This window comes from Argiope bruennichi, chromosome 6, assembly GCF_947563725.1.
Source record: "Argiope bruennichi chromosome 6, qqArgBrue1.1, whole genome shotgun sequence".
NCBI lineage: Eukaryota > Metazoa > Arthropoda > Arachnida > Araneae > Araneidae > Argiope > Argiope bruennichi.
In genome coordinates this window covers 19837763-19865617 of record NC_079156.1, presented here as the reverse complement: position 1 = coordinate 19865617, position 27855 = coordinate 19837763, and the positions used below count along the sequence as shown (strand labels likewise).

Sequence of the window (27855 nt, the reverse complement as noted above, 5' to 3'; positions counted from 1 at the left end):
TTGCTCCTAAAGTGCAGTTTATTCTTGCCTTAGTTTAGTGGCATAACTAGAGTTAGGTAAACAGGGCACATGGTCTTGTTGCCATTTCAAGACGCTTATTGTCTTTTTTCTCTAGCCGAAGCTCTTAAGATCTTTAAAAAATGGGCCCAACAAAATCCTATAGAAATTTTTGCATGTAGTCTTTTTCTTTAAGTCTGATCTTGAATCGATGTTAGATTCATCCTCATCATCTTTTTTACTGATTAAAAAATATTTTTACACCGTTAATAGAAGTTAAAATTCTATACAAACAATTAGCATTAAAAATAAAACAATAAAATAAAATATGCTCTCATATTTAAGAATTTTAAAAATAATTTTTTTTCTCTCTCTTCTCTTTTTTTCTTTATTTCCCCCCCCCCCCACATCAAATTTGTAAATGTGAGAAGAAGACAGAGAGGAAGGAGATTAAAAAAATGCGTAGCAGTGCAAATTCAGTAGAAACCATAGCGGTCAATATTATTATCCTGTGATAAAATTTCTTATTCTTAAGCTTGCTTCTCTGTAAAAAAGAAAAAAAGAGAGAGAAACTTAACTACATCCAGAAATGCATTTTTGAATTAAAACAGGTATACTAATAATTTCATCATTCATAACAAATTATCAGAATACAAAAATTTGAAAATAAAGAATGATGCATTAATTAATGATTATTAGTGAAAAAAATTTATTTTAAATAATTATTGAGTAAAATTTAGAGAGACATATATCATAAAGACTTTAACTATTTTTATTTATAAACATTAAAGAAACTGAAGAAACAGAACATTAAAGAACTGAAGTATAAGCCTTCACATGGTTGTAATATTCTTTTGATCACACTAGGGAATAGGGATCCAAAAATTGGAAAAATAAATTAAAAATTAAAAATTTAATAAATTGGAAATAAATAAATAAAATTAATAAACTGGTTATTAATTTATTTGAAAACTATAAACAGCATCTATCGTAGACCCTTGATCAATATTTTTACATTTAATATTTCTCTGCTTTACCAGTCCTTTAACTTTTTGTTTAACCGTATGTATTTAAAAAAAATTCTATTGCCTTCTGGAAATAGTTTTTCTCTTTTGTAATATTTTTTTCATTTATATTTACCTGTCCAGTATGCAAGTTAAAATGGAGTGAAAAGGTATTGTGAAAACTGAAATTTTGAAGTACAAATACACTTTTATCATTTATAACTGACATGTGCTGAATTTGTTACAGTTTATATGATTATTAATTATTACAAAGATTATTAATATTTGTTTAAAAATGTCCTATAATATTTTTAAGTAAATATCCTTAAAATCAAGTGTATATTTTTACATATTATATTTCTCAAAATTGAAAGCAAAAAAAAAAAAAAGTAAAAAGAAGGGGGAAAAATAAAATAAAAAAACCCATTCAGTTCTCTATAGTTATTACTTTTTAGATTGTTTAGATTTTTATGATAATATGTCTGTTGATACTTTTTTTTACCTGATCACTTTCATATATGTAAACTGCAAAGATTTTGCAATTAATCTGCAAAATTTCAAAGTATTTTGTAGTTAATTGAAATGCAAAATAAATAAAAACAGGCTTTTCAAAATTTGGAATTTTTTTTCATTCCTTTTTTCTTACACTCTTGTGTTTGCATTTGTTATGGCTATGTTAAATTGAAATTCAAATGCAATGTCAACGAGAGCTGTTTCTTATTTGTTCAGGTTTGCTAAACAGAAATGATGAAAATTTAGTTCCATGTATGTTGAGGTTTAAATGTATTGTCAGTTCATTAATATTACTTCTTTATCTTCAACATTTTTTTTTCTGTTTATAGGTTCTGAAACAAATGAATTAAATGTTCTCTACATAGCTGTGGCTGGTTCTCATCAAATATGGGCTATGCCATTACAAGATGTGTCTATCAAATCATCTAATGAGTATGTCTAATTAGCAGCATTTTAAGATAATGGTTTCAGATTTCTAGTTCTTTTTAACAATATCAATTTTTTTTTCAGATTTCAAATACAGGAACTTTTTTAAAAAATAAAAATTATGTAGAATAAAAATTTTCTTTTATCCTTATAATTATCTTTATATAATTCATCATAATTTATTTTATCCTTATATAATTCATTAATGGTGATCTAAAGATCATTGGTTTGTTTCCTATATTATAATTTTTTTGTATAATAATTTCAAATATTTTTTATTTTCTATAATTTTTTATGCATTTATAAATATTGATTATAACAGATTTTTATTTCCTGCATTTTATTGTTTTTAGTAATTTATATTTGGAAACCAGTTTTTCATAACAGTATTATTAATTGCCTTTCAAGTGATATTTCTTGAATTTGTCCTCTTCCCTTATATCTTCTAAATAAATTTTTGAACTTAGCATTATTTTTATAGTAGCTGATTTAATTTTTTAAGATTTTGATAAGCTTTAGTAAAATTTTGATTGGTGATGAGAAGAAATATCTATCAATACAGAAAATTAAAACTGCACTTGAAAATATATGTAGGACTCAGAAATCACTACCATTTTAGAACGCACATTTAATTACATTTAGGACGATTAGGACATTTAGGATATATATACATTAACATAAAAGAATTGAACATTCAGTAGATTTCGTCGAATACGTCTCGTCTCGTCTTTACTCTCGTTCAGATCCGTCTGATCTGACACGTCTTTTCTCTCGTCCAGATCCGTCTAACCAGCGTCAACTCCGTCTAACAACCAGCAGATGGCGCTCGTCACTACATTCGGCGATCCTGACGTCTCTTTCGTCCTCGAAAGTTAAAGTAGAAAAATCTGAAAGAATAAAAAAAAGAAAACAGTATCTGGATAAAACAATAAACATTTTTTTTTTTCTTTTAGTCTGAAGACCATGCTTTCATGAAATCAGCTGCTGTTGAAGTTGTATTTGGTCCGTCATGACATCCAACTTTTTCAACGTCATACCGATCCTTAGGTTTAACCTTGACAATCCGATATGGTCCATGAAACTTTGGTCTTAGTTTGAGTCCAGTTCCAAACTGCGTCCGTTGTATGGCCAATAATTCACCAAGTTTGTAGATGCGCGCCACTTTTCTTCGTTTGTTGAAACTTTTGCGATTCTCTTCTTGCATCTTCAAAATGTTTTCCCTTGCTTCTTCTCTCATATTATTTCGATCTTCCATCATTGCTTTTGTGTATTCTTCTTCCAATATTTCCTTTAAATGTAAATCAGTTGTATCTTTTAATTTTACTCCAGTTAAAAGCTCAAACGGGTTAAACTTTGTACTCCTTGAAACAGTACTATTGATTATTTTTTGCACTGATGCAACATGTTTATACCATTTGGTAGGGTCTGTTATTGAGAGTTTTGATAGAATGGGTATTAAAATTTTATGCATTATTTCAATTTGCCCATTTCCACGAGGAATTCCAGTGCTAATTTTGAAATGTTCAATATTTTCATCCTGACAGTATGTTTCAAATTCTTTTGAGGTAAAAGCTGAACCTCTGTCTGTTATTATTCTCGTCGGATTTCCAAAAGTAGATTGTTGAAGCTTAAGTTTAGTTATTGCATCCTGAGTAGATGTTGATTTAACCGGGTACAACCAGACAAATTTTGTAAAAGCGTCGACTATTGAAAAAATATGATGATAGTTCTTATTTGTAGAAGGCATAGGGCCAATGAAATCTATGTGATATGTACTTAAAGGCAAATTTTCTTTTGGGATGGGGTTAAGGAAACCTTCACCTTTCCCACGTTTCTTATTACAAAGAATACACTCCACGCAATTGGCAATCACACTTTCTATTTTCGGCATCAACTTTGGTATGTAAAATTCTTGCTTTAAAATTTCTTCCGTCTTAGCCACAGCGTAACGTCCTTTATTGTGAATTTCTCGAATAATTTCTCTTTGTAATGCTTCTGGGACTATGAGCAATTCTCTACCATTATCGTATTTGTATAAAACTCCATTTCTCACAATGTGTTCACCGTCTTCTTGTTTATCTATCAAAGCTTTTAATTTCTTAAGGAATTCGTCCTGATTTTGAGCATTGGCTATTTTAGTGGTCACTTCACTATATGAACGAGTAACAACAAGTACTGCGTTTCAACTAAGAGAATCTACGTGTGCCATTTGTTTTCCTGATCTGTGAACAATTTGGTAATCAAATTCCTCTAATTGTAAAGCCCATCTTGCAACTTTTGGTGTAAGATCTCTTTTACTCATAGTTTGTTGAAAAGCGGAACAATCAGTCACAATTTTAAACTTAGAACCCAGTAAATAATGTCTAAATTTTTTTAATGCTTCGATTACAGCCAAAACTTCTAATTCATAGCTACTATATTTTTCTTGTTGTGGGGATGATTTTCGACTAAAATAATGAATAGGATAAAACTTATTGTCGGTTCCCTGTTGCAGCAGCACTGCTCCGAATCCCTGACTGCTAGCATCTGTATGTTCTAAAACTGATCCCTGTTGATAGAGATGCAAAATTGGCTCCTGAGTTAAAATATCTTTGAGTTTTTGAAAAGCTTCCTTTTGTTCAGATTCAAATTTAAATGCAATGTCTTTTCTTAGTAGATCACTAAGCGGTTTTGCGATTTTTGAATAGTGGGGTATGAATTTCCGAAAATAGCTAGTAAGGCCTAAAAAGCCTTGTACTTGTTTAACAGTTTGTGGTTGTGGAAATTTTTGTACAGCTACCGTTTTAGATACAGAGGGCTGTATAGTTCCGTTTTGGATTCTATAGCCTAAAAATTCTATTTGTGGTTTTAAAAACTGACACTTCTTAAAATTAAACTCCAAACCGTACTCTGATGCAACCTTTAAAACACGTTGTAATTTTTCTAGCCCTTCTTCCTCGGTTTTGGATGGAATAATAATGTCATCCATATAAATCAGTACAGTTCCATCTAGCATCAAATTCCTGGATATCACATTAATATAACGCTGAAATACACTCGGACTATTGGAAAGTCCAAATGGTACTTTAAGAAATTCCCACTGGCCATGATGTGTTACAAAAGACGTAAATTTTGTGCTGTCTTTCTCTACGTCTACATGAAAAAATCCGTTTTTCAAGTCCAAAGTAGTGAATATTTTTGATTGCTCAAGTTTGTCTAGCAAATCTTCTATGAGGGGTAAGGGGTACCGATCTTTAATCATCTTTTTATTTAGCTTACGAAAATCAATGCATAACCTATAAACTGTCATCCTTCTTCTTGCTTAAAACTATGGGAAAAGAGTAATTTGAACAACTGGGTTTTATTATCCCTTCCTGTAACCATTTATCAATCTGAGTTTCAACAAATTTTTGTTCTTTAAAAGGTAGCCTTCGAGGGTTATGACTAATCGGAATATCATCGCTCAATATTATTTTCATTTGCAACTCCGTACTTTTTGTTTTGTTTGGCGAATACTTATTTAAAAGACGATTTATTTCCTGTCTCAAGGTTTTTTTTACATGACTCATGTCGATTTCATCATAGTTTATCGAATCCGCTAAATGAATGAAGTATAAGAGAGGATGTGTATTTATTTTATTGCCAGTCTCAGCAAAAATAGGTGCCTGACTGTCTCTTTTCAGCTCCGAGGAACGTAGTGACACGACCTTGACCTCGTTTCTCACCAGCTGGGTGTAATTTATTTGGACTTTTTTTCCATGAATGATAATTTGTTTTTCTTGGAATGAAAAGCTTAGATTATTTAATACGTCCATGCCGATGATTATTTCGTTCAGCATTATTTCTAACACATACACATTGGTTGATATTACATATTCATCAATTAATATATCACAATAAAAAAAACCTAGAGGAGTAATGCTATCTCCACTTATACCAGCTAATTTCACATTATCAGTCGTTAAATTAGGTTTACCAATTTTCAAATAAAAATCATAATTAATCATAGTAATATCACTTCCAGTATCAATTAATGCATCACAATTTACACCATTTATTTCAACATTTTTACTAAGCTTATTTACAGTTTTTGGAGAGTTACGAGTATATACTTTATTAGAGAGAGACACTTTAAAATCTCTCTGCGGGCAGTTACTGGCTTTGTGGCCAAAGTTACCACATTGGAAACATTTCAATCCTTTGTTTTTAAACTTGCAATTAATTGATTTATGGCCAGTCTCATTACAATTAAAACATTTATTATTACTCTTGTTATAGTAATTATCATCAGCATAATTCTTTTGAGCACGAACGAACGGCAATGGTGAATTTTTAGCTTCTTTCGCGATATCAAATTTACTTCTGTTTTCGGAAACACGCCAATTTCTGTTTGTTTCCTTTTTAAGGTGACTTCGTGCAGCTTCATATTCGTCCAGTTTATTAACCAAATCTTCTACTTTCTTTATTTTGGGCAAATCGTCGAGAAAATGATCGCGTACGTCATTTGGTATTTTACTCTTTAACTGGTCAACGACCATTAGCTGCTTTAAATCTTCAAAATCGGTTATTTCTAAACCATTTATCCATTCCTCAAAAAAGTTATTCAGTTCAAAACCGAAATCCCGCCATGAAGAAGAAGAATCTCGTTTGTGAGTAAAGAACTTCTGTCTGAGTTGTTCGGAAGTTAATTTATATCTTTTAAGCAAGAGTTTTTTTTATGTAATCATAGTCATTAGCTGATGGATCAGGTTCGCGAGCAATTAAATTGACTATATCCAATGGTAATAACCCGAGTAAATAAGAAATCCAGTTTTCTTTTGCAATGTTAGCCCTACTTATTTGTTTCTCAAATAACGAAAGGTAAACACTTATGTCTCCGCTATTATCATAATTCTTTAGCAATTTTAATATATCAGTCTTAGGCATATCTAATACAGTTAAAGTATTTTCTCTACTTTTTAACTCAAGTTCTAACTTTTTCAAAGTATATTCACGCTCAATCTTTTCGGCTTTTTCAGCATCTAATCTTTCGCGCTCCTGAGTGATTGTTAAAAGTAAGTTTTTTATGAACTCTTCGTCATAGTCTTTCGACTCTGTTATCATTGTAACTAACTGTCGCACTTTGGCATCCTGTGGTGCCGTTAGTTCTAATTCGTCTACTAAAGTTAGTAAGTCGCTCTTTCGTGCTCGAGTAAGAAATGCCATACTTGAGAATAAATCAAAATTGTACTCACAATTTCTTCAACGTCGATCCACACTGCGTCAGTCCACAAGGAGTTGGTATCCAAAAGGTTTATTGTATCACGTCAAATTGCTCTACGTCAAATTTCACTCCTGTTTGGCTCTTCTTTCGTCTATGTGCCGGTCTTCATTAATATCCCGGCCGAGCCCCCATATTTGTAGGACTCAGAAATCACTACCATTTTAGAACGCACATTTAATTACATTTAGGACGATTAGGATATATATACATTAACATAAAAGAATTGAACATTCAGTAGATTTCGTCGAATACGTCTCGTCTCGTCTTTACTCTCGTTCAGATCCGTCTGATCTGACACGTCTTTTCTCTCGTCCAGATCCGTCTGATCTGCTCTCCGTCTAACCAGCGTCAACTCCGTCTAACAACCAGCAGATGGCGCTCGTCACTACATATATAAGGTATATTTGTTGTGTAATCAGCAGACTGATTATTGAAGAAAGATATTTGTACTAATATCATGAATATGCTCATTAGAAAAAAGAATAACAAGAAATTGGAAATTACAAAAGCATAATTACTGATTTGTTTTAATCTGTAAAAGTATAAAAAACTTATTGATATGTGTAGTTTTTTTTTTCTTTTCCTTTATATGAAGAGTCCTGAAATTAAAGGTAAAAATAATGTATCAGAAGGCCAATATTTTTTATGCAACACATATTAGATTCCATGTAATAATTAATTATGTACTATGTGTCTGTGCTAATTACATTATTCACGATCCAGCCATTTTTATGTATATGATTTGTTTTATCTTTTATTAAAAATTCTAAGTTAGTTCTTGTACTTAATAGAATAAAATTGCAAACTAAATTTTATTATAATATTCTATGTAATGTGGAATTGATCAGTAATTTTTGTTTTTATTTACATTCAATATTGACAAGAAATGGACATGACTTCCAAGATTGAATTATTCTTTCACATGCAATTTTTAATCCTATTTCTTGAAAGATGTAAGGGCTATGACATTAGTTCTTACTTTGTATTATGGTTTTATCTGTATTATTTCACATGATTTTCATGATAATTATGTGAATCCATCTTTATTATTTCATGTGCATTCCTTTTTAAATTGGAATCATAATTTTACTTGGAAAGTGCAGTTATTATGGAAATGTAAAAGTTTCCACAAATAGAAATTCTGGATATCATGGCTATCATTTGATTTTCCTTATGTCTACTCATGTTGTTATTTTTCTATATTTAGCTTCTCTTTTCTAATACGGTAATTAAAAATATTTATATAAAAATTTAAACAGCTTGTTTATTTTTTTCATGTTTATTTTGTGATTTGTTAGAAAAAACTGCCTACTATTATATATTATTATTCTAAATCATAGAATATTTTTTTAAAAATTTCCCTTCTTCCACAGGCATAAATATCTAGAATGTTCTCCATTTGCTGGTAGTGGAATTGAAGAATGTCGGAATAATAGTTACAAAATGAAAGCTGGATTTGCACAGCCATCAGGTGTATCATATTCAGAATTAAATCCTGGTGTTTTATTTATCGCTGATAGTGAAAGTTCAACTATTCGTTCATTATCTCTTAAAAATGGTCATGTTAAAACTGTTGTTGGTGGAGGCTTGGATCCTAAAGTAAGTTTAAATTTTATTTATGGCTTGTCACAGAGTTATGAAAAGGTCATAAATTTTCAATATATTTAAATTAACCTGATAACAAATGAAATATGCATACAAAATTGCATTGTAAAGTTTTCATACTAAGTGCATTTGCATATATTTTTGTAACTGGCAACTAACAAAAATGTAAAACTAAACATTTTGTTAACTAACAAAAATGTAAAATTTTGCATCAACATTTATGCTGACAGAAAAGTGTTTTCAAGTGTTCTTAGTCAGAATGAATTCGTTCAGAATTTTAAGCTGGAAAAATTGTTCTCTTTCCAGAAGAACAGGTAATTTTTTTTTAGCACAAAGATTACTTATTAAGTAAAGACCATAAATTATTCTATATATGCAATATTTTTATTATTAATTGGGAATTAATCAATACAGATTAATGCTAAATCTTGGAATTTAAGCTTGTAGGAACCACCATTCCTGATTCTTTTTTTTTAAAGCAAACATTAGAATGGAAATGTCTGAAAATAAAAGTATTCAAAAATGCAACTTAAGTATGTCTTCAATTATGAATCTAGTCATTGCATATGTGGTAATATAATAAATAAGGAGAATAAAATGATTGTAGTTCTAGAATGTAGTTTTGTATGTCTGCTGTAATTTTTCATTTCTAAAGAGAAAAAAATCTTTTTCATACAAATTTAGTATGTCAGATTCATAAACCCAATCTTATTTTGTGAACTAAATAGTATTATAATAGTATATTATAAAATTTTAATAAAATTTGTACCTTAATTCTAAAAAAATTCTATAGTTTAAGTAGAGGTTTGTATTAAGAAATAACAAAAAATAGATGTTAGAATCTAAAATGGCAAAAATATTTTTTAGTTTAATTTTGAAATTTCCTTGATTTAGGCATTTGGGATTAATTGATTTGTTTTCCCTATAATGGTTATAAAATTAATTTTGTAGTATCTGCTTCCTCCCCACCTTCTCTTTAGTTTAAAAATACACATGTGTTGTCTTTTTTCTTATTATCATCAGATACTTTTTAATACCTCAAAATAGAGTCTGGAAAGAAATATGATAGTATAGGAAGAAAAAAATTATTTTCAGTTCAAAAGCATCCTACATCTATTTTTTAAAATTAATTTCTTGACATTGTTATATATGTATCATATAATTATTTCAAATATGGAACATGCTAATCTGTACTAGTAAATAATAGCATTTATAAAAAAAAAGAAAAGAAGTCTCCTGAATTATTTAGAATTACTAATTTTATTTTGAACGCAATTATTATTAATTAAATTTTTCTCTGTGTAGGAATATTCTCAATGCAGAATACTAATTGCTAAAAAGGAAACATTTATTCTACTATTATATTTATTCTTCTGTTATATGCTTATTTTTAAAAGTGCAATAATTTTGTAAAGAAATGAATTTTTGTTTTTCTTTTGCAACCTTGTTTATATGGTTCATATTTGCCAATAAATTAGGCATGCATCTATTCATACTTATAGTAACATAAATTAACTAAATTTGCCATGATCGTAATGGATATTTTCTTACTCAGGATTTGTTTCAATATGGTGACAAAGATGGGTCAGGTTATGATGTGAAATTACAACACCCTTTAGGTATATGTGCAGCTGATGAAGCAACAATATATATTGCTGATTCATATAACCATAAAGTAAGTATGACATTTTATATAGCACCTGTTTATTCGAAAGATTATTTAAGCAAAAATAATGCCCAACTGTCAAAAAAATTGAAAAAGGTTAACCCTTTTTTTCCCCCGTCTGCCAACAAATAGTTGAACATTATTTCTATGTAGGAAATTAAATTAATTTTATTGAATAACAATTTTTAATATCTTTTAATATGATTCTTAAGTTATTTTATTTTTAGAAGAAGAGAAAAGAAAATTTGTTTGCTAATAGGCATAACTATCTAGTCAAACAAGCACACACATTTTCAAATAAATATATTAATTTCTTATAAAAATAATTAATAATTATATAATAATTAATTTTTATATAAAATAATTAATTTTTTAATAAATATATTAATATATTATTTTTAATTTCTAAGAATTAATTTATTTTGTTGCAGCATTTTGCAAAGTTTCATACACTTTTGGCTTATCAATATTTTCAAAACTGAAGCTCAATTTTTGCTTGATTTTTATAGATTTACTCTCTTAAATGGCTTATTTTGTGCACTATTTAATTAGATGGTACCTTCTGTTTTTGGAATATTTTATTGTTTTGTTTCAAATTAATATCCATAAAACACTCGAATATCCATCTATTCTAAGAAATTTTTGTATTGAATTAAAATATTTATGAATAACTTAATTACTGTTTAAAAGTGTGATAATTCAATTTATGCTTGATGTATGGGCAAACAGTTAAAGAGTTAAGTCTTTTAGGGGATTTATTTTTGTAGAGGTGTATTATGTTTTATTTTATTTATTTAATTTTGCTAGTCATTGAAAACTCAGTCTCATGTGGATAATTGCTTTTCTTGCGTAAACCATTATATTAAAACCTAAATATTAACTGGAATATAAGGAACTACTAGAAGAAAGAAAATTGTATATAGAATATAAAGGAAAAAAATGTTAAGTTATTCATATATTCAGTAAAATCTTTACTTAATATTTTGCCTTAAATATTCCACATATACTTTTATTAATGGGAATAAATAATTTTCCATTATCTATATAACATCAGGACTTAAGTATCCAAAGGTGTACGCTCTACATATTTTCATAGTATAATTCATATAGTATTAAACATGAACAATATATAAAATTTCTTGCTTTATAATGGAGATAAATATGATTTTATTTATAGTAATGTTGATTATAAAAGAAAATGGAAATAAGATATTTGAATATCTCAATATATATTAATTAATTAATAAGACTGAAATGAAATAATCTAAATGTCTTGTAAAAGGAAGAAATTGCAAAGTTTTTTTTTTTATACTGCTTGGGAACAGCTATTACTGAGTATATTCCTTGAAAATTTGTTCCGTTCATTTGTATTTTGCATTAAAATAATAGTGCATTTGTCTTAGTTAATCCTTTTGTATTTTATTAGATCAAACTTATTAATGATAAAAAGCGAGAATGTTCTACACTGGCAGGGAGTGGAATTAAAGGATCTAAAATAAACGCTTCTTTACTCAAGTGCGAATTTGATGAACCAAGTGCAATTTGTTATTCTTCAGATGAAAAACTCTTACTTATTGCTGATACCAATAACCACAGCATAAAGATTATTGATCCTGAAACAAAAATACTTAAAGTTGTAAGTAATTTCAATTATGTAAAATTCCCAAAAATGATATATAAATAATATTTTCATAAATGTGTACTCAGATTTAATGACTTGCAACTTTCTCAATAACATAAAACTATGCACATATAGAAAGATAAGTTAATCAAGTAAGTGATGCAATAATTTAAAAAGTGCATAATTTTAATAAAGAAAAAAAAAGGCACAAAGAGCAAATGAATTTTTTTGAATATCTCATAAAAACACTTAATAGTCATTTTGTAATCTTCAGTAAGTAAAAACAAGTTTATTTTTTGTTCTGTAATTGTTATAATATCTAGTTTGAATTATATATTTTTTAAATCAGTTTTTATATTGTTAATACTTATTCTGAATAAAGATTTTTTTCAGTCTATTTCATGGAATTGCATTGGGTTAAACTTTTGAATTGTTTCTAAATATTGTATTTAGGCCATTTTTATACACATTTGAACATGACACGAATATTAATTCTGCTCAAATATAAATGTTTCATTAATGTGAGAAGATGAATGAGTTTGGATAAAGATGAATCAAGATTGGCTTTCTGAATTCTGATGCTTATTGACTAGATTAAAGTGAAAGCAGCAAGTTACACTTCATTATTATTTTCTCATATTTGAAGTATACAAAGAAAAATATTATATTCATCAAAAAATTCGAACTTGAAACTCTGTTGGATCTCTATGTTTTAAGACTTTAAGGAGTTTGAAAAATACATACATACATACATACATATATATATATATATATATATATATATATATATATATATATATATATATATATATATATATATATATATATATATATATATATATATATATATATATATATATACTAGCTGCCTTTGGCGACCAGCCGGTTCGCCAATCTTAATGTTCGTTAAAATTTTAATAATTAAATATTTTATGCAATTTCTACTTTAATAGCTTCTTCATCAAAATATTTTAAAACTTCAAATTTTGATTATCATATAATTCATTCATAATATTATAAAGGCCTTCAGTCATAACGTAATATGTATCTCTTTCATTTTCTGTTAGCACCCGTAGAATTTATGCTTTAAATTAATGGAAAGAATTTATCTTCAATTAATATAATAATATTTTTTACTGAAACAAAGCATTTTTTTATAATCTGATTACTGAAAATAGAGTCACTCAGCGTTTAAACTTTATGGGCACTAAGGAATATCTTTTTTAATTTATGTAATATCTCAAGAGTTGGTCAACAAAATTTTCTTAGATTCATTATGAGCAGATCGATTCATTAACAATGTTTAAATTTAAATGCATCAAACACTAAGAAAATAAAACGAATCGTTTAAAATAAACGGTTGAAAACAGGTTTTAAAAAAACTACTTAAAAAACGATGTACTTAAAACTATAAGCATATACAAAAAATATATAACTAACATAAATACAATTTACTTACAAAAGCATGCAACTAACCCAAAAATAATTAAAATCGTCCATTGATAATGGTTGTCATGCCAACAATCAGAAAACAATGCGCATGCGTGAATTTTCTTCGCCGGTTACGTAACGCAAATACATGATTTTTTCTACGCCAGTTGGGGTAACGCTATGCGGATTAGAAATTTTTAATTTCCTTTATTCTGTTTTATTTTAATTCAAAAGTACTTCAGAATGAATCTGAAAGATTGATTCATTAACAATGTTTAATTTTAAATGCATCCAACATTAAGAAAATAAACAGAACCGATTGAAATAATCCGCCGAAAAATTTTAACCCTAGCCTCATGACTGTTGGGAGAAAAAAAAACTGAAGCCTTTCTCGTTTGGCGCTGGGGATAATGGAAGATTTTTTTGGCGGAAAAGTTGGCGGTGGGGAAAATGGAAGATTTTTTTGGCGGGAAAGTTAGTTTTTAATTAATAATTAAAATTCTAATTAAAAATTCGAAAAAAGAAACCCCAGGTGCACATTCCCAACCTCCAAGGTATACATGTACCAAATTTGGTAGCTGTATGTCAAACGGTCTGGCCTGTAGAGCGCCAACACACACACACACACACACATTGAGCTTTATTATAAGTATATATATATATATATATATATCTGTGATCTGTGGAAGAACAAAATTCGACGTATGATATCTACTCCAAATGTGTAGATATCTACCAAATGTTGAAAAAAATCTATTCAGAGGAGTCTATCTAAGTATAAATTGATGATTACAAAGGAAGAGAGTTATATTCATAAAATTGGGTACTCAGTTTTAACATCTAAAGTGTAGTTATGTATCACATTTAGAATGAAATCCATCAAGGAGTTGACCATCTTATCGATCTGTGCTTTCATAAGCATGCAAATGTGATTTCTGAAAAATGGAATGATTTAAATATATGAAATTTTGCATGTAATTTTTAGATAGTTGTAGTTTTCTGTCAAATTTTGTTTTTAGTCAACTAGATAAAAAAAGACGGAAATAAACTTCAGGTTTTCTAATAGTTTTGTAGTAACCACATTGCAGTAATTAATTGCCAAATATAACACTCTAATATGCTCATATTGTTTATCTATGGCATATGGTTAATAATTCACACGTACATTTATTAAAGAGTAGGTGAAAAAGTTTTTAGGACATTAATCCCCCGGGTTTTAATGATTTGATTGTAATTTATGGAAAGTGTCTACAAAATATATGATGAATTGTATTCTGGATAAGATTGTATCATAAATATTAATTTATCTGTATTATTTTTTTTTAAGGACTTGTTGAGCCATAAAAAAAATGGAATTTTCTTCAAAAGTTTAAAATATTGGTTGCTATTGCAGTTATTTCAAAAAGTTCCCAGATTTTCTCTTTTGGCATAATAATGTATTAATTATCTCAAATTTGAATACCATCTCTTTCAAAATAGTCATCTTGTACAACCTAAAGCATTTCTATCACTACTGCAATGCAAGTTCAGTATTTTTTTTGTCTGCATGAGCTCATGATATTTTACAATTCACTATGTATCTCATTAGCTGCATGAAAGTTACATTTTTTTCCCTACATCTTTTGGAAGAGGTAAAAGTTTTCAGGGATGAAATCTTAGATGTGTGGAGGTGGTCCTGTGTTGTGGTTGATGAGAAACTCTCAGTGATTAATGCTGGATGAAAATTGCATTGTTAACATGGATTATTCTATCCAATATTCCTAATTATTCCAAAAATCTGTCTTTTAATATAAGCACACTCAAATTTATTGAATATTTTAATTTGTGCTTCTGTTACTTTATTAGTATTGTTTTTATATACATATTTATATGGAATTTTTAAGGTCCACGTAAGATTATTTATTTGGACTACATGTATTTCTGATTTTGATTTGTTTCCCTAAAATGAAAATCATTATTATAATATATTGTGAGATAATACCTTGCAATTTTTCATATAGATGTCACTCACTTTTCCTGATATTTCTTGTGTTGACGCTCCATTGGTGGGGTCTGGGTTCCCCTATCAAGATATTTCTAATTTCAGAAAAATCAATCTCAAGGTTGGAGGGAAGATAAACTGCACTTTCAAACTGAATCAGCCAGGATTGTCCCTCACAGAGGGAGTCATGCAGCCATGGAATCTATCAATAAAAGGTACAGTTTTTATTTTTTGAACCCTATTGCAAATTTTTGAATTTTTTTAAAAAAAGCAAATCTGTCCTGTATAACAACTTAAAAATTCTTTAAGAATTTCAAGTTGCATAAAAGGGAATGGAATTTTAAAGCAGTTCTCTACAAGGTATAATTTTTTATATTTTTAAATTAAAAAACAAACACAAAAAAATTGTTTTGAATGATTTTTATCATTGTTTACCACTGAATTTGCATTTCCTACAAAAGTTCTCTACATTGTTTTTAATTTAAAGAATGAATCACAAATTTTCATTATTTAATATATCTGCTTATTATTATATGTAGTGAAATACATGTTAAAAAGCTACTGCTCAAATAAAATGCATATTTACAAAGAACATAAGTGTTTTGCAATGAAAAATCTGATGATGCAATTCAGTTCAATTCAACAGGAACTGTGATGTTAGGGTTGTGATTGTATTATTGGTTTCAAGGTCAGAGTGTCATGAATTTGAAACTCAATTCCATGGAAATGCAATGTATACACAGACATACTGCAAGTTAAATCTTCATTTGGTTTGGTAGAAAAAGTGTGAAAGACCCATAAAAATGTTTTTAAATTGATTAAACCCTTTTTCTTTTTCTTTTTTTTACAAAACTTGCAAAGCAAATGAAGTCACCATAATGGAAATTATATTTCATTACCCATTATACCATTGTTCTGCTCTTGTTTATCTGATCTATATGAATCAGAGAAAAATAATAACACACATATATATATTACAATTTATTGTTTTTGAGATCTTATTTCATTATCTTAAGAGAATTTTACAATCCTTATCTTCATTTAATAATTCGTAAATAGTTTCTACAATGAAGTCTTGACATTTTTAGTCTTGCTTTTTGTGCATATATGCCATGATCCTTGGGAGTTTCTGGATTCCAGCAATTTTTCAGCCTTATTAATCATTATTTCAAATGTAAAACAAATAGGAAATTGAAGGATTTAAAACTTAAACAGCTTATCACTTGAGATAAGAAGATTACAAACAATGTAAATGCTTCCCCCCCCCACTCTTATTATATTATTAAACATGATTTTCTGGTAATAATATATATTATATCCTCAACAATAGTCCGTTAAAAATATGGGTAGTAATCAGCATTTTTTATGAGGTAATCCACCATTTCATTCCAAGAAATATTGTAGTGCCATGGAGGCCAAACCAATATGATTTTCGGATTAAATTTTCTTCTAATTAGATCTTATTTTATTTTATTTGCATTTTTAATATATTTTTCAAAGTTTGAAGAATGAAAAACTATCTGTTAATTACAGTGAAATTTTCTGGAAATGCAAGCTCATCAATGGCTTGCTAATTTTCGAAAGTTTGAGTATAGAAGTGGGATGTGCCATGTTTTGGAAACTGAAGTCATAAAGGAGTATTTTTCAAATTTCATATCAACAAATGGAAGGATTGGAGAGCATTATAATTGATCTTGAAGAAATGCTTAATTCTTGAAGCATCTGAAAACAGCAATTTCATCTTTTTTTTAGTCAAATAGATGCTCAAGTTAGACTTTTAAACAAAGGTTGGTGACTGAGTTTTATTTGCAGTTTTTTTGATAAAAAACTGTGAAGCTAATCTTATTTTTTTTCACAAGAGAACTTCTTAGATGCTTTCATCAAAATAATGTCCATTTAGGAAGATCAAAGTGATTCCGGAAGCCATAATTCGAACGTTATTGTAAATTTTGAACTGGATTTCAGAAAATTTATTAATGATTGCATAATTATAAAAAGATAAATTATAAATACTTTTGCTATTAATGTGGATATTGATTCTTTGAACTGATTTCGTATCTATCGAGTTCCATCGAAGGTGTTAATTTTTTGAAGGGTTTTACTGAAGAGGTTCTTTATGTTAATCTTTTTTTATTTGTTTTAGAAAAGTTAAATCTAAGTGTATCATATTTTGTTTTTAAGGCAGTGAGAAATCTGCGTATATGACTTGAGGTACATAGTACACTTTCTTTTTGAGATATCGGCTATAGAACGTCTTTTTAAACAAATAGTTAATTACCAGTAATTGCACCAACTATAGATGTGTTCCATAGTATCATTTTGTTCCATCTTAAGATGATTTTCTGGGTTAAGGAAAACCTCCTAAGAGATCTATAATTCTGATGTGGAAAAAGAGAAATATTCAGCTATTTTTTAAATTTAAAGTTTCTGCAGTTCCAGTGAATAAATGGCATACAGAAAAATATTATCCATGCAAAATGGAAAAGCAATAGGAAGCAAAAATCTTGAAAAATTGAATGACTGAGACAGATTAATTATTTTTTAATCCCTCACAAATTTTAGAGGCTGTAAAAGAATGGAAGTTTTTTATGAAGCCATTAAGTTCCAGGTGTCTCATCCTAGATACTTGCATTGGAACACCATTAGATTTGGCCAATGAAAATTGTTATTTTTATTACACCTACGGCATTCTGGAAAAAGCTTCTGCCAGAAGCTTTTTTCTAAAGCTTGATGAGAAATAAGTGCATTGATGTGCTCACTAATAAGTAAGGGAGTGATTTATTCTTCAATTGAAGAGACTCTCCAGGGATTAGTGGTATTTTGGTGGGGATGTTAAACAAAAGAAGGTGGGATGCCATTTTCTCGTGTATTGCATCCATTGTGATAGGTATGCTCATAACTTGCATAAAATGGATTCTGCATATTGTATTGCATAAAATGGATTCTGCATCAAAAAGATAATTTTTTAATATTGATTCCCACTAGGAAGGGGATACACTTCAGCTATAGGGATGAAGAGTTGCCATATAAGTAAGTTCCAAATTCGATTCCCTGATAGATGTAGAAACGATATGATACGGGACTACTGCCAACCAATGTTGTATTGTTCCCTTATGTGGGTTTTGAGTATATTTGCTGCGACCATAATGGAAGTTACTTTGCATTCCCCTAAATGTCTGATTGTGCTATTGCCTGATTTTCATATTTTCTGGTAGGGGGGATCTCAATCCTGATCTGGTTTTCTTGTTGGGAAATTTTATATTTGAGATATTTGATGATTTTTTTAATATATGCTTGTAGTAGAAAAAGATTCCTTTGAGAAATCTTAGACTTAGTTCTGAATTAGATACAATAATATTTATTCCTTATGTTAATCCACTCTTAAAATGTTTGATTGGGTGCTTACCGCTTTTATAAAACTTTGGAATTATTTGCAGATGCATTTTCAATTTATTCCTAACTGAATTCAATGACAATAAATCGTTATCAAAAACTTTCATAGTGACAATCATGTGGCTCAACTTTACCAAAAAATGTAAGTTAAAGGGGGGGATGAATGAATCTCACTTACCCATTCGAGAAATTAATAGGGGAAAGAGCAGAAGCAAAAAAAGGGGGGGGGGGAACAGCAAAATTTCTAAGGTTTCTGTTTTTTGTTTTCCACAAGGATAAATATGAAAACTTTATTTGTCCAAAAAAGTATATCCAATCTCTGCTGACCAAAAACCTTTTTTCAGAAGATATGCAATTGTGTAAAATCAAAGAAGAAGATGCTCGTTTTTTATATATTGTTACAAATCTGTAGCGTTGCTTCCCAGCTTGGTTAGTTCAATTACTGGAAAGGCCGTTTTACGATCAGCTCTGTTGGATGCTGATTGGATACCGAATTAGTGATGTCAGGGTTTGGCGACAAAATAGATAATAATGGAAACTTTCAGAATTTTAGTGATTGAACCAATAGGAACCGAGATATGCCTGCTTGTTCCGGAACTTTCTTTGCCCGCCTTCTATAAAAGGGCGGCAGTCCCATGCTTAAGACAGTTGTGTATTGAGTCGTGGAAAGAGACAGCGAATCAGTCCAGCGAAGCTCAAGCGTTTGCTGAATTGAGCTATGCGCTGTTTATTGTGGAAGCAGCATCGAGTCGTGTAGTAGTGAGTCGGTAGTTGGAACAGCTAAAGCGAGGAGACATTGGAGAATTGCAGGTGTTTGGAGAGACCGTAGTGTGAAGCTACGAAGATTCCCTCCTTCTGCTGAATTCTGTAAGGCCGCTTTGTGTGCTGTGGTTGTTATTACTACTTGTGGGCTATTGTTTGTTGTAGTGTGTATTGTCTGTCTGTGTTCGTCTCGGCTGTATATCTGTTGTCTGCGCATTCTTGTCTTCGTGTTTAATAAAAGTTGTCGTTTGTTATTGAGGTCTGTTGATTTTTTTCTCACCATATACCCACTACAAGCGAACCCGGTGACTTTATGGACTTAGTTGAATTGAAGTTATTGAAGTTTCATAACAATATAGTGAGAGATAAGTTTTAAATAGGGAGATATTATAAATGTAACAATATGCATGTTTAAACTATTAGAAGGAATTCTTCAGTTGATATTCATTAAATAGAAAAACTTTAGGCATAATATGATGTTTGCTTTTATCTCATCAAGTTGAACTCAAATTTAAGTATCATGTTAACAGAAGTTCTTTCGGATTCACTTGATTACATTAGATTGAAATTTTGTAATTCAGTGGCCATGCTGATTGAGAAATATAGGCATTTTAATTAATAATCTGTTGCAATTTCTTTTCTTTTTTTTTTTTTTTTTTACAAAGCAATAACATAACACTTCTTAAACATTAATTTTTTTCTTTTTTTTAATCTTCTGATACAAGATTAGTATTTTTTTTAAAATCTTAACACTATATTTCATTTAGTTTCAAGAACATCTGATTGTATAACACATTATTTCTACTATTCTTTGAACACCTCATAATTGACATTCTTATTGTGCTGAAAGTGGAGGAATAACCATTCATGTTTTTTTAACCTTTAAAAAGCAATATAATATTTATATATATTTGGAGTGCTATCTTTTCATGTGTATGCTTTCTACATTTTAGGTTCTTGTTACTGGAATGTGGGATGCAGATCAAATTCTCTTTTCCATTCAACTTGGCAACCTTCTTTAATTTTGAAGTGCATTGATGGCAGCAAAGAACATACTTTATCTGAAATTATTATTTCAGCCAATTTGACTTTATGCGATGATATTAATAATATTTGTTTTCCCAAAGAAGTTACTGTAAAACTTGAAATAGAATTCTCTGAAGAAGGACTTGAATGTTATGATGGTGTTTTTATTTTTAATTGATAAAACCTTATGGCAATTTCTTATTTATTTGTTATCCAGAATTATATTTTATATTAAATTTTTACAAATAAATACTATTTTTTAAAACTTTTTTAGCAGTTGGATATCTTATTTTGAGTAAATGAACTTTCTACATTTACAATGTGGTCCACAGTATACCAGTTTGGCTGGTAGCTATTATAGCTAGCCATTAGAATGGCTAATCTGCTGAGAATCAAATGAAAGGATAATTTCCATGGACTTTGGCATTAAATCCGATCACTATCTGCAGAGACATCTTTCATGGATCTATTGGGTTCCATGGTTGACAATGTTGTCAGATCTGAATCCTTATAAATGGTGTATGGGGGGGGGGATTGTTTTACTAAACAACAGAATGTTTCAACTTCTGTATATAAATCGCATGCAAAGGAATTCTGAAGAATTATTTCATAGCATGTCTCCATTTCTGAAAATATAAGCAAAATAAAACCCACAAAGAAACTTTAATGTGGTGATCTCTTGGTTGCAATTAGATCTTCCAAACAAGCCAAACAAACTGCAAATGTGAAATCATTGTTGGCAATTCTCTTTGTACTAACTCCTCCCTAAAATAAAATTCATTCATTGGAATTATATCCTTCAGTGAATTATTTAATGTTCTAATAGAAAAATTACTGAAAGTTAAAAAGTCAGGAACTGACCCATTACAATACATAGAGCTAACTTCTGAATACTAAACATCTTTATTAACTTTCAATTCTATTAAATTACTCGAGTATATTACAACAGCATGTATGCTCCTGTCTTCTATATCTATACTTATAATAAAGCTCAATGTGTGTGTGTGTGTGTGTGTGTGTGTGTGTGTGTGTGTGTGTGTGTGTGTGTGTGTGTGTGTGTGTGTGTGTGTGTGTGTGTGTGTGTGTGTGTTGGAGCTCTACAGGCCAACCTCACCTAGGCTCAGCGTTTGACCTACAGCTACTAAATTTGGTACATGTATATCTTGGAGGTCGGGAATGTGCACCTGGTGTCTCGTTTTTTAAATTTTTAATTAGAATTTTAATTATTAATTAAAAACTAACTTTCCCGCCAAAAAAATCTTCATTTCCCCACCGCCAAATGAGTAAGGTTTCAGTTTTTTTCCCCACGCTAATGAGGTTATGCGTCGTATTTTTCCACCGATTATTTCAAACGATTCTGTTTATTTTCTTAATGCTTTATGCATTTAAAATTAAACTTTGTTAATTAATCGATCTTTCAGATTCATTCTGAAGTATTTTTGAATTAAAATAAAATAGAATAAAGGAAATTAAAAATTTCTAATCTGTATAGCGTTACCCCAACTCGCGTAGAAAATTTCACGCATTTGCGTTGCCTTAACTGGCGTTGAAAATTCACGCATGCGCATTGTGTTCTGATTGTTGACAATATTTTCAATGGATTCGGACATGATTTAAATTTTTTTTAGGTTAGTTGTATGCTTTTATAATTAAATTGTATTTATAGTTATATAGTTTTAGGTTAGGAATCTCTTGGATGATATTGTTTTTATGTTATTAAATTGAACTAAATTAAATTATTGAGTAATTTATTATTTTGGTTTTAGTAGCTTTCAATTTTTAATAATCTGTATAGGAACAATAAATAGTTTTTAATATTCTGCAAAAAACAAAATTGGGAATTATTTAACTTATATATTAGATTTGTATAAACTAATTTCATGTGCTATGTGACTTATATAAGAGTATCTTATAGACTCGGCTTGATTTTTACACTCTTGATGAATAAACAAACTATAGATAATATCATTTTTACTTATAATTCTATAATGTGTTTTTATTTGTAAATTATATAATTAAACCATTAAGCAATAGAAGAAATTTTTTTTTTTTTGAAAATGATATAAATAGAATGAGATGCATGCGGACCTCTATTGGATTAAATTGTTAAAAGGTAAAATACACAAAGGGAGGAAGGGACTTACAAATTACGGTCTTGAAAACCTTTTATGATTTTTTGAAGTGTATTTTGAACTTATATATTTAATTTTAAATATGTTTTAGTGTTAAGTTGTTTTAGCTCCTAAGATTATATAGTTACGACAGTCACAAACCTCACATTTTGCTGTATTTTACTTATACACAATATCAATTTGTAAAAAATTTCTAAAACTAGAGATTTTTTATTTGCTTGAAAACTTTATTCCAAATAGTGGTATAAATGTTGTTATTGAATTTGTCGTTTATTGTATAATACCATGTGTTATAATTTGAATTTTAATGTAGTTGTACATCGTATAAGAATCTTTCTTAGTTATTATTTTATTGTAAAATGAAATTAATCTTTTTTTTTTATGAACACAAAAGAATATGTGCATTCATTTAATGACAATGCAGCAGTAAATTTAACCCATGAAAAAATTGTGAAAAAAATTCAAAGTCCTTCTATGATAAACTTGCTGAATAGTGTAGTAGAATAAAGTTATTAATGAAAAAAATTGAAAAATTTTAATATAGCAATAATCTTATTTTTCTGGAGGTCCCGAGAAACAAACATAGTATTCGCAACATTTTAGTGAATACTATGAAGAAATGTGGTATAAAAAAAATGCAGAGTGAATAATTAAGATTTTAATTCATTAATGGTTATAAAATATTCTAACAATACTATATTTTCGATACAATGAAATCTAATAAGTTCCAAATATTTTAATAGTAGAACAAGAAATAAATTCACCCCATAAAAAATTATACAAATATATATTGTTACGAATTTCCTGCGATGTGCTTAGAGTAAATTCAATAAGCAGAATCCTTTTAAAAAAAAAAATAAAGCTATTTATTTAACGAAGACTAAAAGAATAACACTGCGCATTCAATAGCTCAGTCACCAGCCTACAGCTTGCTTGCTGTCTAAGGCTCCAATACCACTCCTAATCTTTCGTGCTTGTTTTTATATGCTCTCTGCCGGAAGTGACGTCACTAACAGGAAGTTATGTCATATTCGAAAAATCCAGAACCTTGGAGAGAATTCAAGAAATCAGGATCCCTCTAGAAAATTCTCTCTGTCGCCAAGGTTTCCAACTTCCGTCGCCAAATTTGGCGACAAAAATTAGTTGCCTAAAACATCGCCAATGAGCCAATATCTCGTCAATTTGGCGACTTGCTATTGAAATACAATGGGATACATATAACATTCATTATCATAAGCAGGGGTGTTTGTGCTCCGGGGAAACCCCAGAATTCCGGGGATTTTGAACTTCGATACCCGGAAATTCCGGGGATCGTCGTTCAAAAGGAAGTAGGAATAATAAGGAATTATTTATTTTGATCTGGGCGATTTTGTTTGCTTTGAAAGCAGAAAACGCAAGGTCAGCGTGTGTGGTGAAAACTTTTCCTTTCTTTCTCCAAAGGCAGTGATAATGCGTGAAAAGGGGGAAAAAACTTCTTTTTTGTTCTTTCCTTATTGCGAGTTATGACTCATTCCCCCGTTTCTCGGACATTCTCTTCTGGATTCTTTTCGGCAAGTAGGCGCGGCAGAAAAAAAAAGGGAGAGACTTCGCGACCAGATGTGCGATCACGTGACTCTGGGTTCAAAGGTCTTATCTCTCCTGGCGTGGCGCCAATTAGTAGAGAAGGGGGATTTTTCGCCGTATTAGCTATTTGTCATTGATCGCTTCGCAACTTTTTTTTCTCCGCTGTGTAAAATTTTCGTTTCTCTTATTGAAATATTTTTTTATTTATGTACGCAAGAGAATTTCACTTTGAAATTTCAGCATACGAAACAGAAATTACCCCTTAAAAATTCATATCTAATTAGTTTTACAGCATTAGATTCAGAGCTAAGAGGTAAAACCAGTACAATATTAGCTTTTGAAAAATTATCATCTTTTATGTCCCATATTTTTAGTGATAATGAAAAGTCAAAAGTAGAAGCTGAAATAAGGTTATACCAGAGTGATATTGATATCACCAAAGAAATGCTCTACACATCTAATGAAAGTGGAAATCAAGTCAAGTGTACAATTGATAAATATTGGTCTAAAGTTTTTAATTTAAAAGATGATTTCACAAATGATTATAAGTATCCTACATTGGCTAAATTGGTCAAAGCCTGCCTTAGCTGCTTCCATGGCCCATTAGTGGAAAGTGCATTCAACTTAATAGATACACTTGTCACTGACTATAGAACCTCTCTTAAGATTGATTCCCTAGATGCAGTGCAGACTATTAAATATGATTTAATGGCTTCTAAAGAAACCTCATGTGAAAAATATGGCTCAAAAAATCCAATGACTGATCCAATTCACAAAGATCTCTTACTGAATATGTACAGAAGTTGGAAAACATATCAAGAGGACTTAAAAACATGTATTTCAGATGAGTCACCTATAAAAGTCTCTGAAAAACCTTCTACATTAGCAGAAAAGCAAACTGCTTCTACCTCTGCATGTGCAGTTCTTGAGGAAATTTCTTCAACTGTAAATGAGGAAAATAAAAGTCAATCTTCCTGCAATTATGAAGTTCACCACAAAAGAACGACAAGCCCACAAACATCAGAAAATAAAAAAAAGCAGCAGAAATTAGATAATTTTTTTAAAGAATTAATTCAGGTAATTTAAAATATTTGCATAAAATGTAGTAGTTTATATGTTTGAAAATTTATGGTTATTAATTTTGCAAAAAAAGTAATTCATTGAACTTTTATAATTAGGTCATTCAATATTTCATAATTGTAATTTTTCATTTCTCTCCCCCCCCCCTTCTCGAAACTCCAAAATGCCGGTAGTAAGTCCGTAAAAGTTTCAGGGGATTTTTTGGGGTCCCACAAACACCCCTGCATAAGACAAATTACACCAATTTACAGAATTCGTAACAATATATATATTGTTTCAGGAATTAAATTTTTTTCCCTAATTTTGAGAAATAATTTTATAATGTAATAAAAATATTTTCATAAGTTTAAATATTTTTAAAAATTCAAAGGATCGGACACATTTAATTTGTAATAACTAGAACCTTATCAAAGCAAAAATTATAAATATTTGTTTAATTACGCAAATTTTATGAAGTGTTATATGAAACAATTGAAAAACAATTACCATTTCCCACACAGATTTGCTGCATTTTGAAACTACAAGGCAATTTCAATTTTTTTCAGAAATAAAAAACAAGGATCTATTCTTCTCATAAAATTTGAAGCAATAAACAACTGATGCCCTGACACTGCTTTCGGGTGGCTGAGAATTAATTAGCATTCCTATTGGGCGGAAAATCTGCAGAAGGGGAAAGCAATATCTTTGCCCAATTTGTGACACTTAAAAGTAGTAAACAATGCAGCAAATGTTAAATAATGTAGGAAATGGAGAAATTCAATTTTAAAGGAATCGCATTTCAGAGCAATGCTTAAATATATTACATCATCCATCCTTAAATATTAGATTTAAAACAGACATCTCATATATAAAAAAAAAATATTTTTTTTTTCAAAATATTTTTTAAGAATACAAAATGTCTATAAAAGGAATATAAAATTAGTGTTGCTTAGAATAATCCAATCATCTAATGATTCTTCCTAATTTATAGAAGAAATGAATGGCTTCTTTTACAACGGTGTATGAAATCACATCCATAAAAGTATATACTTTTTGTGAGAAATATTTACGCACTATCGTTTTTTAACTTATTTTCGAAATATATTTAACCAAAAAGAATATAAGACCTCTTTGTTATATAATGTGGGGAAAATAATCAACTTAAAAAAAGGCAATTTTCTTTTCACTTTACTAATATAAAATTGGTCATTCTCACATTAATGTACCATGAAACCTCATGATAAACACTAGACAATGCTTCGTTATCAAAAAAGAAAGCAGAAATGAGATAGAATTATCAAAAATTGCATCTACAAATTCAAATAAAATGAATCTCAGGTTTCTTCACTATTTATATTTTACCTTGAAATAAGGAAAAATACATTGAATTTTTTAAAAGTTCATAATGCTTACACGCAATCAGTCAGGTGAATGTACCGAAAAGACATCGAGGTTGTTGCGTGAATCCTCGATCTTTGACGAAGCGAGTAACAACTCAACTCCGTATTGGAATTTTAAAAAAAACTTGGAATTAAAAACTTGAAAAACGTTGTAATCAGCAGCTGAAAAGATTCTGAACTATTTTCTTTCGGAAATGCAGGCATTTAAAGTTAATATGTATATAGAATAACTTGTCTTGTCGTGGAAATAAATGTTATAGTTTATTTTTTCAAGGAGAGTAGTTTTTCAATCACAGTAAAAGAATCCGTGTACCATAGGCGAGTACACGACAAAGTTCGATTTCAATATTATGTACGATATTAATATAACAATTCCCCTTGCCGACACCTCTGAAAGAAAGGAAGGGATATCAGCTGATCCCAGAACCTCCAGGGGAGGAAAGAAAGTGCCAGAAACACAAAGCATTCTTCTCTTGTATCCTCAGGGTATGCGTTCTCCCATCCCCTTAACGGGAATAAAGGGAAAAGGAGAAATCTATGAAGAGGTTAAAAAGCGAAAGGACCAGTTATTCTTGGAATTATCGTATCATTGAAATTTGAGTTATTCACAGGAAAGTTTAAAGTCACCGCTCCGCTTAATGGTATTTGCGACCTTGATTTCCGATGTTCGCATTTGACAATGCACTATCTCATAAATATAATTTCTAATTGCCTGTGACATGACTTTCTAATGGCCTTCATTCTGTTCATTCTGCTGGCACTATCTTTGGCAGAATATAGTAATCTTACTCCAATAACTAAATTAAATCAATAGTTTAAAAAAAATCAAAATTTAAAAATAAGCTGAAATAGATAAATTAATTCAATTGCACGATACTTAAATAAGTAAATTAAGTATTAATTACAAGTAATAAATTATATATTTAATATTAATGAACAATTTTTACATCAAAATACGATTGAAGTAACAGATATTTGAAACCAATATTTAAAAATAACAATAGCAAAATTATTTGTTATTCAAAAATTGTGGA

At 29.4% G+C, this 27855-nt stretch overlaps 1 protein-coding gene across 1 annotated transcript in view; it reads left to right on the top strand.

The window, feature by feature from the left end:
* The window catches only part of LOC129972424 (NHL repeat-containing protein 2-like), a 32304-nt gene extending 11368 nt beyond the window's left edge, over positions 1-20936 (top strand). The window contains exons 6-11 of the mRNA XM_056086560.1: positions 1844-1946; positions 8556-8781; positions 10343-10462; positions 11880-12089; positions 15506-15701; positions 20595-20936. Coding sequence (XP_055942535.1) covers positions 1844-1946; positions 8556-8781; positions 10343-10462; positions 11880-12089; positions 15506-15701; positions 20595-20845 — 1106 coding nt within the window. The 3' untranslated portion in view covers positions 20846-20936. The remainder of the gene's footprint in view (positions 1-1843; positions 1947-8555; positions 8782-10342; positions 10463-11879; positions 12090-15505; positions 15702-20594) is intronic.
* Positions 20937-27855: the final 6919 nt, after the last annotated feature.